Source organism: Lolium rigidum, chromosome 7 (assembly GCF_022539505.1).
Source record: "Lolium rigidum isolate FL_2022 chromosome 7, APGP_CSIRO_Lrig_0.1, whole genome shotgun sequence".
Lineage (NCBI taxonomy): Eukaryota > Viridiplantae > Streptophyta > Magnoliopsida > Poales > Poaceae > Lolium > Lolium rigidum.
The window spans coordinates 230041703-230058568 of NC_061514.1; the positions used below are offsets into that span (position 1 = coordinate 230041703).

The following is a 16866-nucleotide window of genomic DNA, read 5'->3' on the forward strand; positions in this document are numbered from 1 at the left end:
TGAAAAGTTACACTGTTGGACCACCTTGACATTTTGTGCTGGATCTGCTACTGTTTTAGGACATTGAACTACACTGAGGTGGTGTTGATCAAGGCTTGGGAGTGTGTGTGATCGGCACTGTGTTTAGTGGATGATTGCGTAAATTAACTGTTAGTTTTATTGCTAAAAACTATTGCGTATTGTCAGATGTTATCAGAACATTGCAAAACCTTTAGTTGCGGTTTACAGTTCATATTTCAAGGGGTAGGCCTATCTGGTTTTGCGGTGTCGAGTCTCTGTTCGCGAACTTTTAAGCGCTGCGCGATTTAGGGTCTTCTAGGCATGCTCTTACCGTTGTCTTCTGACTAGCCTAAGTAGCGAGAAAGTTATTTTGGCTCCCGAGCACCAGCGCTTTTGGTATATTTGAAAATTTATATTTACAAGTTTTAATAAATTCTGAAACAAAATTCTGAAGGTAATTAATGAGATATCCCACTAACGTGTAAAATCTCAATTTCAAATATTTATATTCTGAGCTACACAAAAATGATAATTTTTGTCATTTTAGTGTAGCCCAAACTACAAAAAATTCAATTAAAAATTTGCACATTTGTGAGATATATTACTGGCTACATCATAATTTATTTTTAGATTTTTTTAAAACTTATAAATATGATTTTTATTTTTTTTGAATAAAGAGATGATTGGTGCCATGTGCACCAAATCTCTGTCGACATTATTAAGCTCCGAGCCAAAGCCCTAGTGAGTCGTGACTTCTGAGACCCGAAGCAGGGTTCGCTCCTCCGCCGCCGCCAAATGGAGGCGCTCCTCCGTTGGGCGGCCGAGTTGGGCGTCTCCGACTCCCCGGACCCGCCCGACCTCTCTACCACTTCCCCCTCCTGCCTCGGCCGCTCCCTCGTCGTCGCTGACTTCCCCGACGCGGGCGGGTAATAAACCCAAAACCCCACCCAATCCGCTTGCGATTCTCGGATCTCATCTCAGCTCACGGATTTTACCTTTTTGTTTTCCAAATTACCACCTCAGGAGGGGCTTTGCGGCGGCCCGGCACCTCAGGCGCGGCGAGCTGGTGCTGCGCGTGCCCCACGCTGCGCTGCTCACCAGCGACCGCGTCATGGCCGACGACCCCAATATTGCTTCCTGCGTTGCTGCCCATCGTCCCCGCCTCTCTAACATCCAGGTAATGCCATAAGAGCATCAGTAGCAGTGCCCTCAAACCTGTAACCCTCAAAAGCAGTTTGAAGGTCGAGAATTGGTGAATTTGAAGACCCCAAAACAGCCGGCGCAGACCAGTGCCCTTTGAGGGTTGGTTTGAGGGCACTGGTCTGCGCCCCGGCCTTTAAATCCTCAAAACATTCAAAATTTGAGACACATTTAAACTTGAACAAACATGATTGTTCATCGGTAGACATTGACACACTAGGTAGATAGTTCATTGGTAGACACTGACACTAGGTAGATAGTTCATTGGTAGACACTGACAGTGACACTAGGTAGATAGTTCATCGGATCGTCGAAATCTAGGGTTTATCCCAGAAGTCCTCATAGAAATCGGAGCTGTCGCCATCCTCCGCGGCCTTCTTGGCGGCTTCCTCTGCCTCCAGCTCCGCGACCATCTTGTCGCACAAATCGGGATCGTCATCGTCCTCCGCGGCCTTCTTGGCGGCTTCCTCCGCCTCCAGCTCCGCGACCATCTTGTCGATACAATCGGGATCGTCGTCGCCAGAGCTATCGTCGACTACGATAGTGGGAGGCGGTGCCGAGGATAAAGACGGACGAGCGGCGGCCGCCGCAGCTCGCTGCGCCGCCAGTTGCGCATAGAACTCTAGCTCCTCTTCGACGTGCTGCGGATGCGCCGCACGAAAGGCGGCCATGTCCGCCTCATCGCGGTTGCGGATGGACATCCGCATGTATTCCCGACGGACGGCGCGCTCTTCGGCGCGGGTAACGACGTTGAACACCGGTGCCACGAATTCCGCCGCCACGAGGTTGCCGACGTCGAAGAAGTTCCGTGGCCTGGCGGCGTCGTCGTAACGCCACACCATGACGTCGTACGCGCGGGCGGCGAGTTCCGCCGACTCGAAAGTCCCGAGCCAAAACCGCTTGGCGCCGCGCGTGATCTCGGTGGCCCACCGGCTGGAGGGGCGGAGCCGCACGTCGTGGTAGCCGGTGGACGAGCGCGGCAGGGCGCGGCGCGGAGACATCTCTACCGCAGGCGGAGGCGGGTCGGGGCGGCGGCCGATTCGGCTCGGGGGTAGGCAGAGGCGGGGCGGCGGGGCGAGGCGGGATTGTGCGGGGCGAGGCGGAATCGGGCCGGCGGCGCAGGGGGGAAGGAGGAACTCGAGCGGTTGGAGGGATATTTCCCTCCCGCGACGCGCATTGACCAGATGAAGGGGCCTAGGTATTTTGCCCCTCAACCTGGTCTTGTACAGGTTGGGATGAAAAATGAGGGCTGGGCCTTCAATTTTTTTTGAGCGCTTAAGGGTTTGAGGGCTCTGTTCGGCGCCAATTTTCTGCCTCGACCTTCAAAAAAGCAGTTATTTTGAAGGTTTGACCAGTTTGAGGGTTCTGCTAGTAATGCTCTAACCTCTGGCAACATTTTGGTGTACCAAAAATACTGTGCAAATTTGTTCCGTGACCTCCCTTCCAGATTATAAGACGTTTTTGTTAGAATTGCTAGGATCGTCTAGGCGTAGATCTAATCGGGGTAGTACTTTATCGATGAACTGAGATCGTTGTTGACTGTGAGAGAGAGAGATGAGGGCGTACCTTCTCCATGGCTTGATGAGCCACACGGATTAGACATGGTGTCGAGGGCGACGACGTGAGCGAGGCAGTGGCGGTTGTGCGATGCTTCCCGTCACTACAATTCTCCCTTAGACCGGTAGGGTTATCGGTCGGGTGTTAGACGCAGCGACAAACCTCGTAACGTGTGTTGCCGCCGCGCAATTCTTTATATAGCGCTGGTGACAGGGGCCCACCAACTAGAGAGGGTTGGCCGCCCCCAATCAGGGCGCAAATCAATGGGGCCTGGTGGGCCGTTGGGACCACTCGGGAGGAGATCATCCTAACATTCTCAACATATACTTTTAACTTTATACTTTATACTTTACTCGTTTCATCACTGATTAGTACGTAGAGCATGTTTCATCGTCACAACTCAATTGCCGATAGAATCAGACAACTACAACATACCTCTCTGTTTTGAAATAAATTCCGTTTCTTTTCGGGCCTATCATGATCTAGGAATCATAGGCTTTCCCTTAAACCCATGCCGACTGAGTGTTCCTTGAACACACTGGGTGGTAAGCCTTTTGTGAGCGGATCCGCAAGCATATTCTTTGTCCTTATATGCTCGAGACTTATAGTGTGATCCTGGACTTTATGTTTCACAACATAATACTTTTACCTCTATTAGTTTTGTAGCATTACTCGACTTGTTGTTCTGAGTATAGAATAGTGTAGGCTGGTAGTCGCAGGACATCTTTAGTGGTTTGTCAATACAATCTACCACTTTCAAGTCGGGTATAAATTTCTTTAACCATATTGTCTGCCCCGTAGCCTCATAACATGCTATAAATTCCGCATACATCGTGGAAGATGCAACTATTGACTGTTTAGATCTTCTGTACGAAATAGCCCATCCTTCGAGAGTGAACACGTATCCTGATGTGGATTTTCTATCATCTTTGTTTCTCGCAAAATTTACATCTGAATACCCTCTTATTTCTAGGGAATCAGATCTTCTATATGTTAGCATGAGGTCCTTTGTGCCTTTCACATAACACAATGCTTTCTTTACCATCTTCCAGTGTTCTATACCTGGATTTTCTTTGATATCTACCGAGTACCCTGATGATAAAAGCTAAGTCAGGGCGAGTGCACACTTGTGCATAGTGTAGGCTTCCAATAGACGAAGCATATGGAACCGCTTTCATTTGATCAATTTCGTATTGATTCTTGAGACATTGAAACTTCCCAAAACTGTCGCAGGTGTGGCATTACTCTTATGCATATCATACTTATTTAGAACTTTTTCTAAATATGCATTTTGTGATAGTCCCAAGACTCCATTTTTCCTATCTCGGTGAATTTTTATGCCCAAAAAATATGATGCTTCAGCAAGGTCTTTCATATCAAAATTTGAGGACAAGAACTTCTTTGTCTCTTGTAGTAGACTGACATCATTGCTGGCAAGCAAGATATCATCCACATACAAATTAAGAAAATATATTTCCCATTTTAAAACTTTGCATAAACGCAGTTGTCCTCAACATTCTCTTTAAATCCAAACCTCTTAATTGTCACATTGAACTTTAGGTAAGGCTTGCTTTAATCCATAAATGGATTTCTTTAATCCAAACCTCCATTTTTCCCATGTCTTCCTTGCCCTCCATGATAAAACCCTTGGATTATTTCATGTAGACACTTTCTTCTAAATCCCAGTTTAGAAATGTCGTCTTGACATCCATCTAATGTAGTTCTAAATCGAAATGTGCAACTAATGCCATTATGATTCTAAAAGAATCCTTACATGAGACTAGAGAAAATGTCTCGTTGTAATCTAATCCCTTATCTTTGTGTAAATCCTTCTGCCACAAGTCGTGCTTTATACTTTTCTACATTTTCATTGGAGTCATACTTTGTTTGTAGACCCATTTGTAGCCTACTGTTTTGGCTCCTTTAGGAATTTCTTCTAAGTCCCAAACATCGTTGGAACTCATCGATTTCGTCTCGTCTTTCATTGCCTCCACCCATTTCGATGAGTAAGGGCTTCTCATGGCTTCTTCATATGAAGTGGGATCACCTTCCATATGAAATGTTTATGTATTATGAACTTTATAATCAGTATAAATAGTTGATTTTTTAAATTCTTTTAGACCTTCTAAGGGACTTATTTTCTGGCACATTCTGTTCCTCAACTTGTGGCTCATCTTCTAGATGTGGCTGTTGCTCCCTCTCATGCTCAACAAATGGTTTAGTCGGCTCCTAACGGACAGGTTCCGAATTTTCACTCATTGTTGTCACGGGTGGAGTTGCAACATGTACTTGCACCACAACCTCAAGGATTATCGGTGCATGTACAATAGGTAGTGAGAAAATGGCTCCCGAGTCATCGAATTAGGCGCATACACCCTCTTCTCCTCAAGATCAATTTTCCGAGCTACCATGCTCCCCTCATCATTTCGTCCTCTAAGAAGGCAACATGTCTTGTTTCTACAAACTTTGTGTATTTGTCTGGACAATAGAAATGAAAACCTTTTGACTTTTCAGGATAGCCAATGAAATGGCAGCTGACTGTTTTTGGATCTAGCTTTGCAATATTTGGATTAAACACTTTGGCCTCAGCGGGGGTCCCCCACACCCTCAAGTTGTTTAGAGAAGGTACTCTTCCTGTACACAACTCATATGGTGTTTTGGGCAACGATTTGCTTGGTACTCGGTTGAGAATGTGAATGGCGGTTTTTAACACCTCCATCCACAATCCCAGTGGTAGGTTGGAGTAACTCATCATACTGCGCACCATATCCATAAGAGTACGGTTGCGTCTTTCAACTACTTCATTTTGTTGACATTGAATACTGGACCACTATGCCCGTCTCTTGTAAGAACCTTGCAAAAGGTCTAGGCACTTAGCCATATGGAGTGTGCCGATCGTAGTGCTCCCCCACGGCCAGATCTCACTATCTTTATTCTTTTATCATGCTGATTTTGAACTTCAGCTTTGAATATCTTGAATTTATCCAACGCTTCCGATCTTTTTTGATTAGATAAATGTAACTATAGCGGGAGTAATCATCTGTGAATGTTATGAACGAGTCAAAGCCATCCACACTTTTCACGGGAATGGTCCACAAATGTCGGTGTGAATTATTTCTAGCGTTCCTGTGCTTCGTTGTGCACCCTTTTTGATTTGCTTTACATACTTTCCTTTAATGCAATCTATGCATGGTTCTATTTCTGAGAACTTTAATGGAGGAAGAATTTCATTTTTAACGAGTCTTTCTATTCCCCCCCTCGAAATATGGCCTAAGCGACGGCATAATTTCGACGATGAGTCATGAGTTCGTTTTCTTTTCTTTTGTTCTTTATCCGACGCGGAAACATGCTCCTTCACATTACACATAGAATACACTTTTTCACGTAGGGATAACAAATAAAGCTCATTGTGAAGGAAAGCAACACCCACATAAGCATTATTAAACCATATGACACACTTGCCATGTCCAAAATAACATTCATAATGATCTTTGTCCAAACGGGAAACACTTATTAAGTTTCTGTGTAATGAAGGAACATATAAAACATCTCCAAGCAGAATCGTGAATCCACAAGCTAACTCCACGGAGATTTCGCTAACAGCTTCAACTTTTGCTTGAACTCCATTTGCAACTTCAATGCATCTTTCGCTTCTTTGCATAGTCCGCGTCGAATGGAATCCCTGTAAAGAATTTGCAACATCAACAGTTGCACCTAAGTCAATCCACCAAGTAGATTTTGAAAACTATGTATACAAGGATTCATTTACAAAGGAAACAATGTTGTTACCATTCTTTGTAAATGAATCCTTGTATACATAGTTTTCAAAATCTACTTGGTGGATTGACTCAGGTGCAACTCTTCATGTTGCAAATTCTTTACAGGGATTCCATTCGACGCGGACTATGCAAGGAAGCGAAAGATGCATTGAAGTTGCAAATGAAGTTCAATCAGACGTTGAAGCTGTTGGCGAAATCTCCCTGGAGTTAGCTGATGGATTCACGATTCTGATTAGAGATGTTTTATATGTTCCTTCGTTACACAAAAACTTAATAAGTGTTTCCCATTTGGACAAAGATCATTATGAATGTTAGTTTGGACATTGCAAGTGTGTCATATGGTTTAATAATGCTTATGTGGGTCTTGCTTTCCTTCACAATGAGCTTTATTTGTTATCCTTATGTGAAAAGGTGTATTCTATGTGTAATGTGAATTAGGGTTTACTGTTCGTGGGATGAACTAGGTTAGGGTTTACTGTTCACGGGATGAACTAGGGTTAGGGTTTTGGCTGTTGTCTTTGATCTTTCTACCCGAAAAAAGAATCTACAAAGCCTAGTTGCTCTGATACCATTGTTAGAATTGCTAGGATCGTCTAGGTGTAGATCTAATCGGGGTAGTACTTTATCTATGAACTGAGATCGCTGTTGACTGGGAGAGAGAGAGAGAGAGAGAGAGAGAGAGAGAGAGAGAGAGATGAGGGCGTACCTTCTCCTTGGCTCGATGAGCCAGACGGATTGGACAAGGTGACGAGGGCGATGGTGTGAGCGAGGCAATGGTGGTGGTGCTTCCCGTCACTATAGTGCTCCCGTAAATTGGTAGGGTTATCGGTGGGGTGTGCGGCGCAGCGACGAACCTCGTAACGCGTGCTACCGGCCCCCACCTCTTTATATAGCGTTGGTGATAGAGGCCCGCCAACCAGAGAGGGTTGGGTACCCCCGATCAGGGCGCAGATCAATGGGGCCCGGTGGGCCGTTGGGCCCACTCGGGAGGAGATCATCCTAACAATTTTGGCTAGGATAATAGTCTATCTGTAAAATGTTGCTGAGATAAATAAAATCTTTTGATGTTAAAAAAAATCGTCTTATATTCTCAAACAGTATTCTCAAACAGAGGTATAGTAGTGATTAGTGAAGAAGGCTTTATGCATCGTGGATGCGCCCCTTGACCCGAGGAATTAGAATCTACAAAGTTTTGGGGATAATGGACTACACGTATATTATTCATGTTGGTGCGCAAGTTATATCGTGGCATTAGCTTTCGAGTCACCTGAACATTGGTAAGCTCGGATAGGATTTTTGGGGGGACCACTCCCACATTTATACAAGTAGCTTCACTGTGTTAGGATACTAGTTTTACTGTTTTTGCCTTCTAAGTGTCAACTCATTCTCGACCATTCTTGTTTCTTTCTACATCTTCTAATACTGAACATTCTTCAAATGGTGTCCCTGCTCTCCTCTTTGTATTTGAGCAGAGACTGATTGTATGCTTATTGGCTGAAGTGGGAAAGGGAAAGAGTTCTAGTTGGTACCTCTATTTGTGTCAGCTGCCTAGCTACTACACAATCTTGGCTACCTTCAACGACTTCGAAATTGAAGCACTCCAGGTATAGCTCTGCAGATCTGTCAACGATACTCTTTTTGATTTTCATTTGCTCCATCCTAAAAAAAACATTGAGTGGTTTCCGTTTTGGCTATCAGGTTCATGATGCTATTTGGGTTGCACAGAAGGCTCATGCTGCCATCAGATCTGAGTGGGAAGAAGCAACACCGTTAATGCAAGAATTGGATTTTAAACCTAAGCTTTTGATGTTCAAAACGTGGCTCTGGGCCTTTGCAACGGTATAGTTGTTTCGAAATATATTTTTAGCTTGTTTTATGTCAGCTGTCTTTCTTATGTGTTCGGCTACCTTTGTCAGCTTGCTTAGTTTTTGTGCAGAATCTGTTCTGACTCACGATTTTTGTTGGATCTTTAGCAGTTTTTTCTGTTTGAGATTTTACTTGTTGGTGGAGATCTCTGAGGTTTCGTTTGTCCACTTGAAGGTATCTTCAAGGACATTGCATGTAGCATGGGATGATGCTGGTTGCCTATGTCCAATCGGTGATTTATTCAATTATGCCGCTCCTGATGATGAGATTTCATCTGAAGAACAAGATACAGAAGAAACTATGAAATGTCAGGAGAAAAGTGAGATGTTGGAAGATGTGAAGTTTAGTTGTTCATCTGAGAGTTTGACGGATGGGGGATATGAAGATTCTAAAGCATACTGTTTGTATGCTCGAAAAATGTATAGGAAAGGAGAGCAGGTATGTTCTAAATATTGCACAAGAAATTTTTCCGTTCTTGCCGTCCAAAGGATTACCCTGCATGCTCTGTGCTTTCTTAAATATGGCCATTATTTAGGTACTTCTGGGGTATGGGACATACACAAACTTGGAACTTCTTGAGTATTATGGTTTTCTTTTGGACGAGAATCCTAATGAGAAAATTTACATTGAGCTAGATCCGGAGTTATGTACTGTCGGTACATGGCCAAAAGATTCTATATATATTCACCCGAATGGACATCCCTCGTTTGCGTTGTTATGTGCATTAAGGCTATGGACAACTCCTGCAAATCGTCGAAAAGCCTTCAGTCATCAGATTTACTCTGGATCAATGCTTTCTGTTGAAAATGAGCTGGAGATTATGAAATGGTTGGGTAACAAATGTGTGGAAGCTCTGCAGCAATTGCCTACGACTGTTGAGTTTGATGGAAGTTTGATCCATTTTTTACACAACCTACAGAACAGTACTAACTGGAGTGTAGACGTGGACCAGTCAAGTTTTGGAGAAGAATTTGCGGTGTTTCTCCGGTTCCATGGCGTGAACCTGGATTATACCCTCAATCAACTCACAGTTCGACTCCTCCGATCTCTGGAGAGATGGGAATTAGCAGTCCGGTGGAGACGTAGCTACAAGAGAGCTCTTACCAGGTGTATTTTGTACTGTAAACGTTTAATTCATGAGCATTCCTTGCTATGAAACCAACGGTAGTTACAAGATTCAAATCAAGTATGTTACTCTACTAATTCGCCAAAAAAAGTATATTACTCTACTGCTGTTGTCTCATCTTAACTAAGGGCTATTTGGATGGAGAATTCTCGAGCTGCAGTAGGTAAAGTGCGATTGGAATGTCATGACTTTCTGAATACCTTAGGAAACAAAGCATACGAATTTGAAGGCATGTCTCTTGGGATAAATTTCAAGAGAGAAATTGTCCATGCAACATCTTCTTCACGTGACTGTTTCTCCACTTTCCTCGTCTCCTCACGAGAAGCCACAAGGGTGAATAGACTCGATCTCCACCGGCAAGGGTGATTATAGTTGTCGAGATGAGGTGCCTTTTAAATAGCACACTTCCAGTTAGCTATTGGAATATCCAAAAATCGTCCAACAGCACAACCTATTTGGAAATCAGAAATTCCCTTAGCCACAGTAAAGTTCAGAACCACACTGGAAAATGCCATTCTGGGGATGAATAGACCCGTAATCTGGACTATTAGTCCAATCCCATTTCGGGAACGTTCCTAATAAAAAGTTAAACAATTTTTTTTGTTTGCGAAATACAGTACAAATGCAGACACTTACATATACGTACATATACTCATCCTATAAACGTATGCACGCACACCTTACCCCTATGAGCATCTTCAAGAGACTGAGTCTAAGAAACTAATGGTGGATGTTGAGAATTTATCTCATTTAACAGCTTAGGGCTGAGAATTTTGGTGTAACGATGCGTACCCTTTCGGGCCATCGGTTGCATGTTATATAGGTAGGGAAAAGCCCCCTACGTGGCAGTACAAAGAGGTATGTGTACGGTCGGAGTACTACTCCGTACACGTACACGTATACATAGTACATACACTAATATCCCCTCATAATCTAAAGCTCGAGAGAGATTTAGATTACGCTTGAATTCTTGCAGAATTCTTGCAAACCTTTGTCTGGAAGGGCTTTGGTAAACCCATTAGCAACCTGATCCTTGGTAGAGATGAATTTGATAGCAAGACGATTGTTAGCAACACGCTCACGAACAAAGTGATAGTCAATCTCAATATGTTTAGTGCGAGCATGAAAGACTGAATTGGCAGACAGAAAAGTGGCACCTAAGAGTATCTCCAGCCGCGTCCCCCAAAGCGTCCCCCAAACCGCGCCGAATTGAGCGTTTGGGGGACGTGTTTTGTTCGTGCCACCTTTGGGGGACGTCGCTCCCCAGCCGCGTCCCCCAAACGCCGCCCCCAAACATTTAAATACTTTTTTTTTGGCATTTTTATTTCAATTTCCACAAACTAATACATAATTGGTACGTGGTTTCCACAAACTAATACATAGTTGGAACCGCGGTGGACACAAATATAAAATATTGCAAATAAACTAAACCTAACTAGGCCGTGCATCGGAGGTTTCCTGTGTTCGCTGCTAAGAAAGAACACTCGAGGGCACACCCAGTCACCTAAACTGGAAAATCCAGCGGGAGGATGGTGCCCTTGTTGGTTCTACCGATGAGGCGAACAGGCAGAAACCTCCGTGCACGTATTCGCTGCGAAGAAACAACACTCAGTCGTCCTCCTCGTCGGTGCTGTCGTCGTGGGAGTCCCTGTCGCCGTGGTAGTCCGGGCGGCAGCGCCTCTCGTCGAAGACCTTGATGCTCATGTCCCTGTTGCCGAAGTAGGAGAACACGAGGATGAAGCCGGCTTGGAGGCTGTGGTGGCGCGCGAACTTCTCCTAGCCGATGTTGAGGTACATCTTGCCGCACGCGTCGTAGATCGCGTCGACGATCCACCGGTAGTAGCCGCACGAATGCTCCCGCAGATGCATCTTGCGCGGGCGTACGCCGCCAACGTACTCGGCGAAGGAGTCCGGCAGCCTCTGGATGCTGCGCGGGTCGCCCTTGAGGACGAGGACGAACTCGAACAGCACGTCCGGCTCCACGTCCATCTCCGACGATGAAGACGACGACGTGGGAGGCGACGGCGAGCGTTCAGCTATGCCGCGGCCACGACCACGACCACGACCGCGGCCGCGAGGTCGGCCTCCGCCTCTACCAGACATAGCGTCGAGTCTTGTTGAGAGATGGTGGCGGCTAGGGTTTGGGAGAGAGGCGCTAGGGTTTGTGTGTGAGAGGGACAATGAGAGGCGCCCCTTTTTATAGGCCGGAGGGAGGCGGATGAGCGGTGGCGCTCATTAACGCCGGCACGCAGAGCTAGGCGCGACGGGACGGGTCGCTGCGCCCTCTGTGGGAACTGCACCGTCGCTGCGGGAACTGCACCGTCGCTGCGCGCCAATAACTTCTGTCGCGAGGTAGGCGACGGTTAGGTTAAAATTAATTGTGCCGCTGACGGGTCGGCCCCGCCACTCCCCACCTCGCTTTTCGGTGTGTCCGGCGTCCCCTGTGGGACGGGGACGGGCTCGGGGCGCCGGACACCGTATCGGGGCGCGCCGGACAAAAATGGGCTTTGGGGGACGCGGCTGGAACACATTTTTTGTCCGGCGCGCCCCAAATCCCTTTGGGGGATGCTTTGGGGGACGCGACTGGAGATGCTCTAAATTATCACACCAGAGGCAAGACTTCTCATAGAGACGAACACCAAGCTCACGAAGAAGAGCCTCAACCCATATCAATTATGTAGTAGCATTTGCTAAAGCTTTATATTCTGCTTATGTACTGGACCGAGACACAATAGCTTGTTTTCTGGCATGCCAAGAGACCAAATTAGGACCAGTGAAAATAGCAAACCCTCCTGTAGATCGCCTATCGTCAAGACAACCAGCCCATTCAACATCTGAAAAGGCACTGAGAAGTGTGGAGGAAGGCTTGCGAAAAGTAATACCAAGACTAACAGTGTCCTTGACATAACGAAGTGCAGTCCAATGAGCAGTAGTAGGAGCATGCAAATATTGACAACTTTGTTGACAAAGAAAGCCAAATCTAGGCGTGTGAGAGTAAGGTACTGAAGAGCACCAATAATGCTTTTGTACTGAGAACTGTCATTAGGGCCAAGAGGAGTACCTTCATGTAAGGATAATGAATCGGATGAAGAGAGTGGTGTAAGGGCAGGTTTGCACCCAAGCATGCCAACCTTGGCAATCAAATCATTGGCATATTTCTCCTGAGTAAGCAAAAGAGCATCATGTGTGCGTTTGACCTCAATACCAGGAAAGAAGTGAAGGGGTCCCAAATCCTTAATAGCAAAGTGTTCATTCAGATCTTTAAGAAGCACGGAGACTGCATGATCAGAGGAGTTCGTGACAATAATATCATCAACATAGATGAGGACAAAAATGGTAACACCAGCCCGAGTATAAAGAAACAAAGAAGTGTCAGCCTTTGATGGTGTAAAACCGAATGATAGACTGCGGAATATGATTGTATTGATATGTGATAATTGGTAATTACATTGAGCCCCTTGGGCTGTTTATATAGTACTAGAGACTTGGAGGGCAAGAAGCCTAGTAGAGATAGAATTGGAGTACAATGTTGAACTGCCTAATATAGCCTAGACGTGATATACTCTAACACCCCCCCGCAGTCGGATCGGTAGTGACGCGAATACAGCAAGAGCGTCGCGGACGGTCCGACTGGAGCATAAGCCGAAGGCGCCGACTGGAGAGGGAGCCGGTGGATGATAGCCCTTGATGCCGATGTCGATGTAGCCGGTAGCCAGGGTGTTGTAGTCGCGGTCGATGGAGCCGTGTGTGATTTAATCGCCGTTTGATGAAGTTGTTGATGTTGATGTTGTTGTGGTCGGTGTCGTCTTGAGCCCGGGGGAAGTCGCCATAGTGATAAAATAAAAGGCGGTTGCAGCGGTAGTCAACTCGAGGTAGACGTAGCTGGATTTGTGGTAGTTGAGGTAGGCGACATGCTGCGCCGAACTTGCCGGGCTCGGGAGCGCGCCGGGGACGAAGGCACGCGCCGGTGTTGCCGGTACCGGGCGTGCGAAGACAGGGACCACCATGAACCATGCACGCCAGAGTTGGATGGAGTAGCAGAGAAGGCCTCCGTGTACGGTCGGTTGCGCGCCGTATGCGCCGGAGTAGACGAAGTGGTTGCAAGAAGAAAATTGAGCACATGCGGTGCAAACAAAAAAAAAAATTTAGACTGCAACTCTGGCGGTATGATCATTGTGGACGAAGATGGCGAGGTGGTTGTCGATGGCGATTGAACTGCAGCAGTAGTAGATGTTGGGGATCGAACCCGTTTTATTCATCTACATGCAGGAGCGCGGCGACGCAGAACCCGTTGGTGTTGACGAAAACCTTGATTGGTGATGACGGCGACGATGCAGTACAAGTGGCGGAGTTGTTGGTGTAGATGGTTGTTGGCGATGATGACCAGCGTGAAGTGGAGTAGATCGGCTTGGTGGCGTGACGACTTTGCGGCGTAGACGTACGTGCAGTACGAGCAGCTCGAGCGGAAGCAGATCGTCTTCGAGTACAGCTGATCCCTCCCTTGTCCCATACATTGGCACACATCATGCGACATGGGCCATGCAACTCTGTGCCTGATGGTTGAACCGGAGACGCAAGGGTGCTTGTAGAACGCGTGTGTAGTTGCCGACTAAAGTCGATCTGGTAGAGTTTACACCGGCGAGAGAGTTGACGGATGTATTTTGGTGGCTAAGAAACTAGACAGATCTAATTGGGGAAAAAAAAAGGAAGCAGAAAACGAAAATTGCTAAAGCTATGAACTAGATTGGAAGTAAAACTAGCTACGAGATCTGATGCCCCCGGCGGAGATCATGGAGATCGATCTCCCCGGGGGCGGCGGAAGCGGTGGGTGGCTAAACCCTAGGTCGCAGAAAGAACCGCTCTGATACCATGATAGACTGCGGAATATGATTGTATTGATATGTGATAATTGGTAATTACATTGAGCCCCTTGGGCTGTTTATATAGTACTAGAGACTTGGAGGGCAAGAAGCCTAGTAGAGATAGAATTGGAGTACAATGTTGAACTGCCTAATATAGCCTAGACGTGATATACTCTAACACCGAAGTCCTGTAATTTTGTACTCATACGAGAATACCAGGCTCGAGGAGCTTGCTTCAGACCATATAGAGATTTATCAAGACGACAGATATAATTAGGAGCATTGGGATGTTCAAAACCACGAGGCTGCTTCATGTATACTTCCTCTTCCAGAACACGTTCTTCACATCTAGCTGCCGGAGACACCAATGTCGAGACACAACAATAGACAGAACAATCCTGATAGTAGCTATTTTAACAACATGACCGAAAGTATCTTCATAGTCAATACCATACCATTGTTTGAATCCCTTGGAAACCAAGCGAGCCTTGTAACGATCAATGGTACCATCAGCTCGTCGTTTGATACGATAAACCCACTTGCAGTCGATCAAATTTTTATTTGCACTGGGAGGAACAAGTGTCCATGTTTTGTTCATCATAAGAGCATCATACTCATCTTGCATGGCAGCATGCCAATTGGGATCAGCAAGAGCAGCAGGTAAATTGCGAGGTTCACCTGTAGAGACAAGCATACCATAGCGCTATATTTCTTTGGCTGACGTATACCTCTCTGAAGGTGAGTACGCGGTCCAGGAGGCAGAGAAGATGGTGTAGCAGGAGGCACCACAACATTGTTGGGCGCAGCTGATCCGGAGGGAGCAGCGCCATGTGCGTGCGCAGGGGGCGAGGCAGCGCCACGCGGCTGCTCCGGAGTGGCACCCGCGGTCTCCGAGGCGGATGCTGTCGCCACATGCGGGAGCACGGGACCGCAGCGGGTTGGGGCACGCGGAGTGGCTGGCTCGGAAGGCGAGGGCGGCACGGGAGGCGAGGGCGGGGCGGAGAATCCTCTTCACGATCAGCGCCGGCAGGAGAAGAAGCTTCTCCAGAATCTGCCTCGGATCGGGCGCCGATTTCGTCATTTTCTGCAGTTTCTTCAGCAGATGTTTGGGAAGCATCAGGGGCATCATTTTGCATGGGATTTTCAGCAACATCGGTAGAATCCTGTAGAGCAACAAACAAAGGAACAGGCACAAGAGGAGCCAAGTGGTCATCAATATTATGTGCACTCTCATTAGTCATGGATGTAGGAAGAAGTAGTATTTCATTTTTAAGAAGGGCGCCGGCGTTGGGATGCAATGTGGCAAAAGGAAAAACGTTCTCATCGAAGACAACATCATGAGAGATATAAACGCGGCCAGTAGAGACATCCAAACATTTGACACCTTTGTGTAGAGGGCTATAGCCAAGAAAGACAACGCGTGGAACGGAAAGCTAGCTTGCGTGTGTTATAAGGGCGAAAATTAGGCCAACAATCACATCCAAAAGTGCGAGGAGCATCATAGTTTGGTGTAACATGGAGGAGACGCTCAGCCGGGGACTCCATATTAATGACTTTATATTAGTGGGGAGCAAATTTGTGAGAAACATGTCTATGAGAAAAGCTTCATCCCAATATTTCAATGGCAGATGCATTGGCAAGTAAAGCAAAACCAATTTCGACTATATACCGGTGTTTGCGTTCAGCTGATCCATTTTGTTGATGAGCATGAGGACATAAGACATGATGGGAGATACCAACTTTTTGAAAAAAGGCATTAAGTTTCTCATATTCACCCCCCAATCAGTTTGCATAGTGACAATTTTACGATCAAACTTGCGCTCAACATATTGCTGAAAATTGAGAAAGACTTGATAAACATCAGAGCACTTTTTAAGCAAATAAATCCATGTGAACTTGCTAAAGGCATCGATAAAGCTTACATAGTATGCATGTTTCCCAACAGAGAGAGGAGCAGGACCCCATACATCAGAATTTTTTATTCCAAAGGAACAGAAGATCTACTGCTAGACATGGGATATGGTAACTGATGACTCTTGGCCAACTTACAAGAGTCACAAACATATGGTGTAGTCTCTGGGGTGTAAGCTAACTTATTTCGCCTAAGTACTTGTTGAACCACAAATGAAGAAGGGTGACCTAATCGACGATGCCATGTGGGAGACGACGACTTTATTGTGATGAAAGCATGCTTGGAGGAGGCAGTGGAGATAGGCATCAACGGATAAAGACCTCCATAGCATGGACCCCTAAACAGAGTTCGCCGAGTTTCTGTGTCCTTTATCAAAAAGAAGAAAGGATGAAATTCAATAAAGACATGATTATCAAGAGTAAACCGATGAACATATAGTAGATTTTTAGATACATTAGGAACATGTAGGATGGATATAAGCTGAAAGGAATCATGAGAAGTGTGCAAAATTGAATAACCAACATGACTGATGTGCATACCTGTGCCTTCAGCAGTGCGAACATT

At 46.1% G+C, this 16866-nt stretch overlaps 1 protein-coding gene across 1 annotated transcript; it reads left to right on the top strand.

Annotated features, from left to right (window-relative positions):
- Positions 1-768: 768 nt before the first annotated feature.
- Positions 769-9604, top strand: LOC124677938 (protein SET DOMAIN GROUP 40-like). Its single transcript, XM_047213876.1, has 6 exons — positions 769-926; positions 1024-1177; positions 8009-8140; positions 8235-8375; positions 8577-8840; positions 8938-9604. The coding sequence occupies exons 1-6, from the start codon at positions 796-798 to the stop codon at positions 9556-9558; spliced, it is 1443 nt and encodes a 480-aa protein (XP_047069832.1). The 5' UTR covers positions 769-795; the 3' UTR covers positions 9559-9604.
- Positions 9605-16866: the final 7262 nt, after the last annotated feature.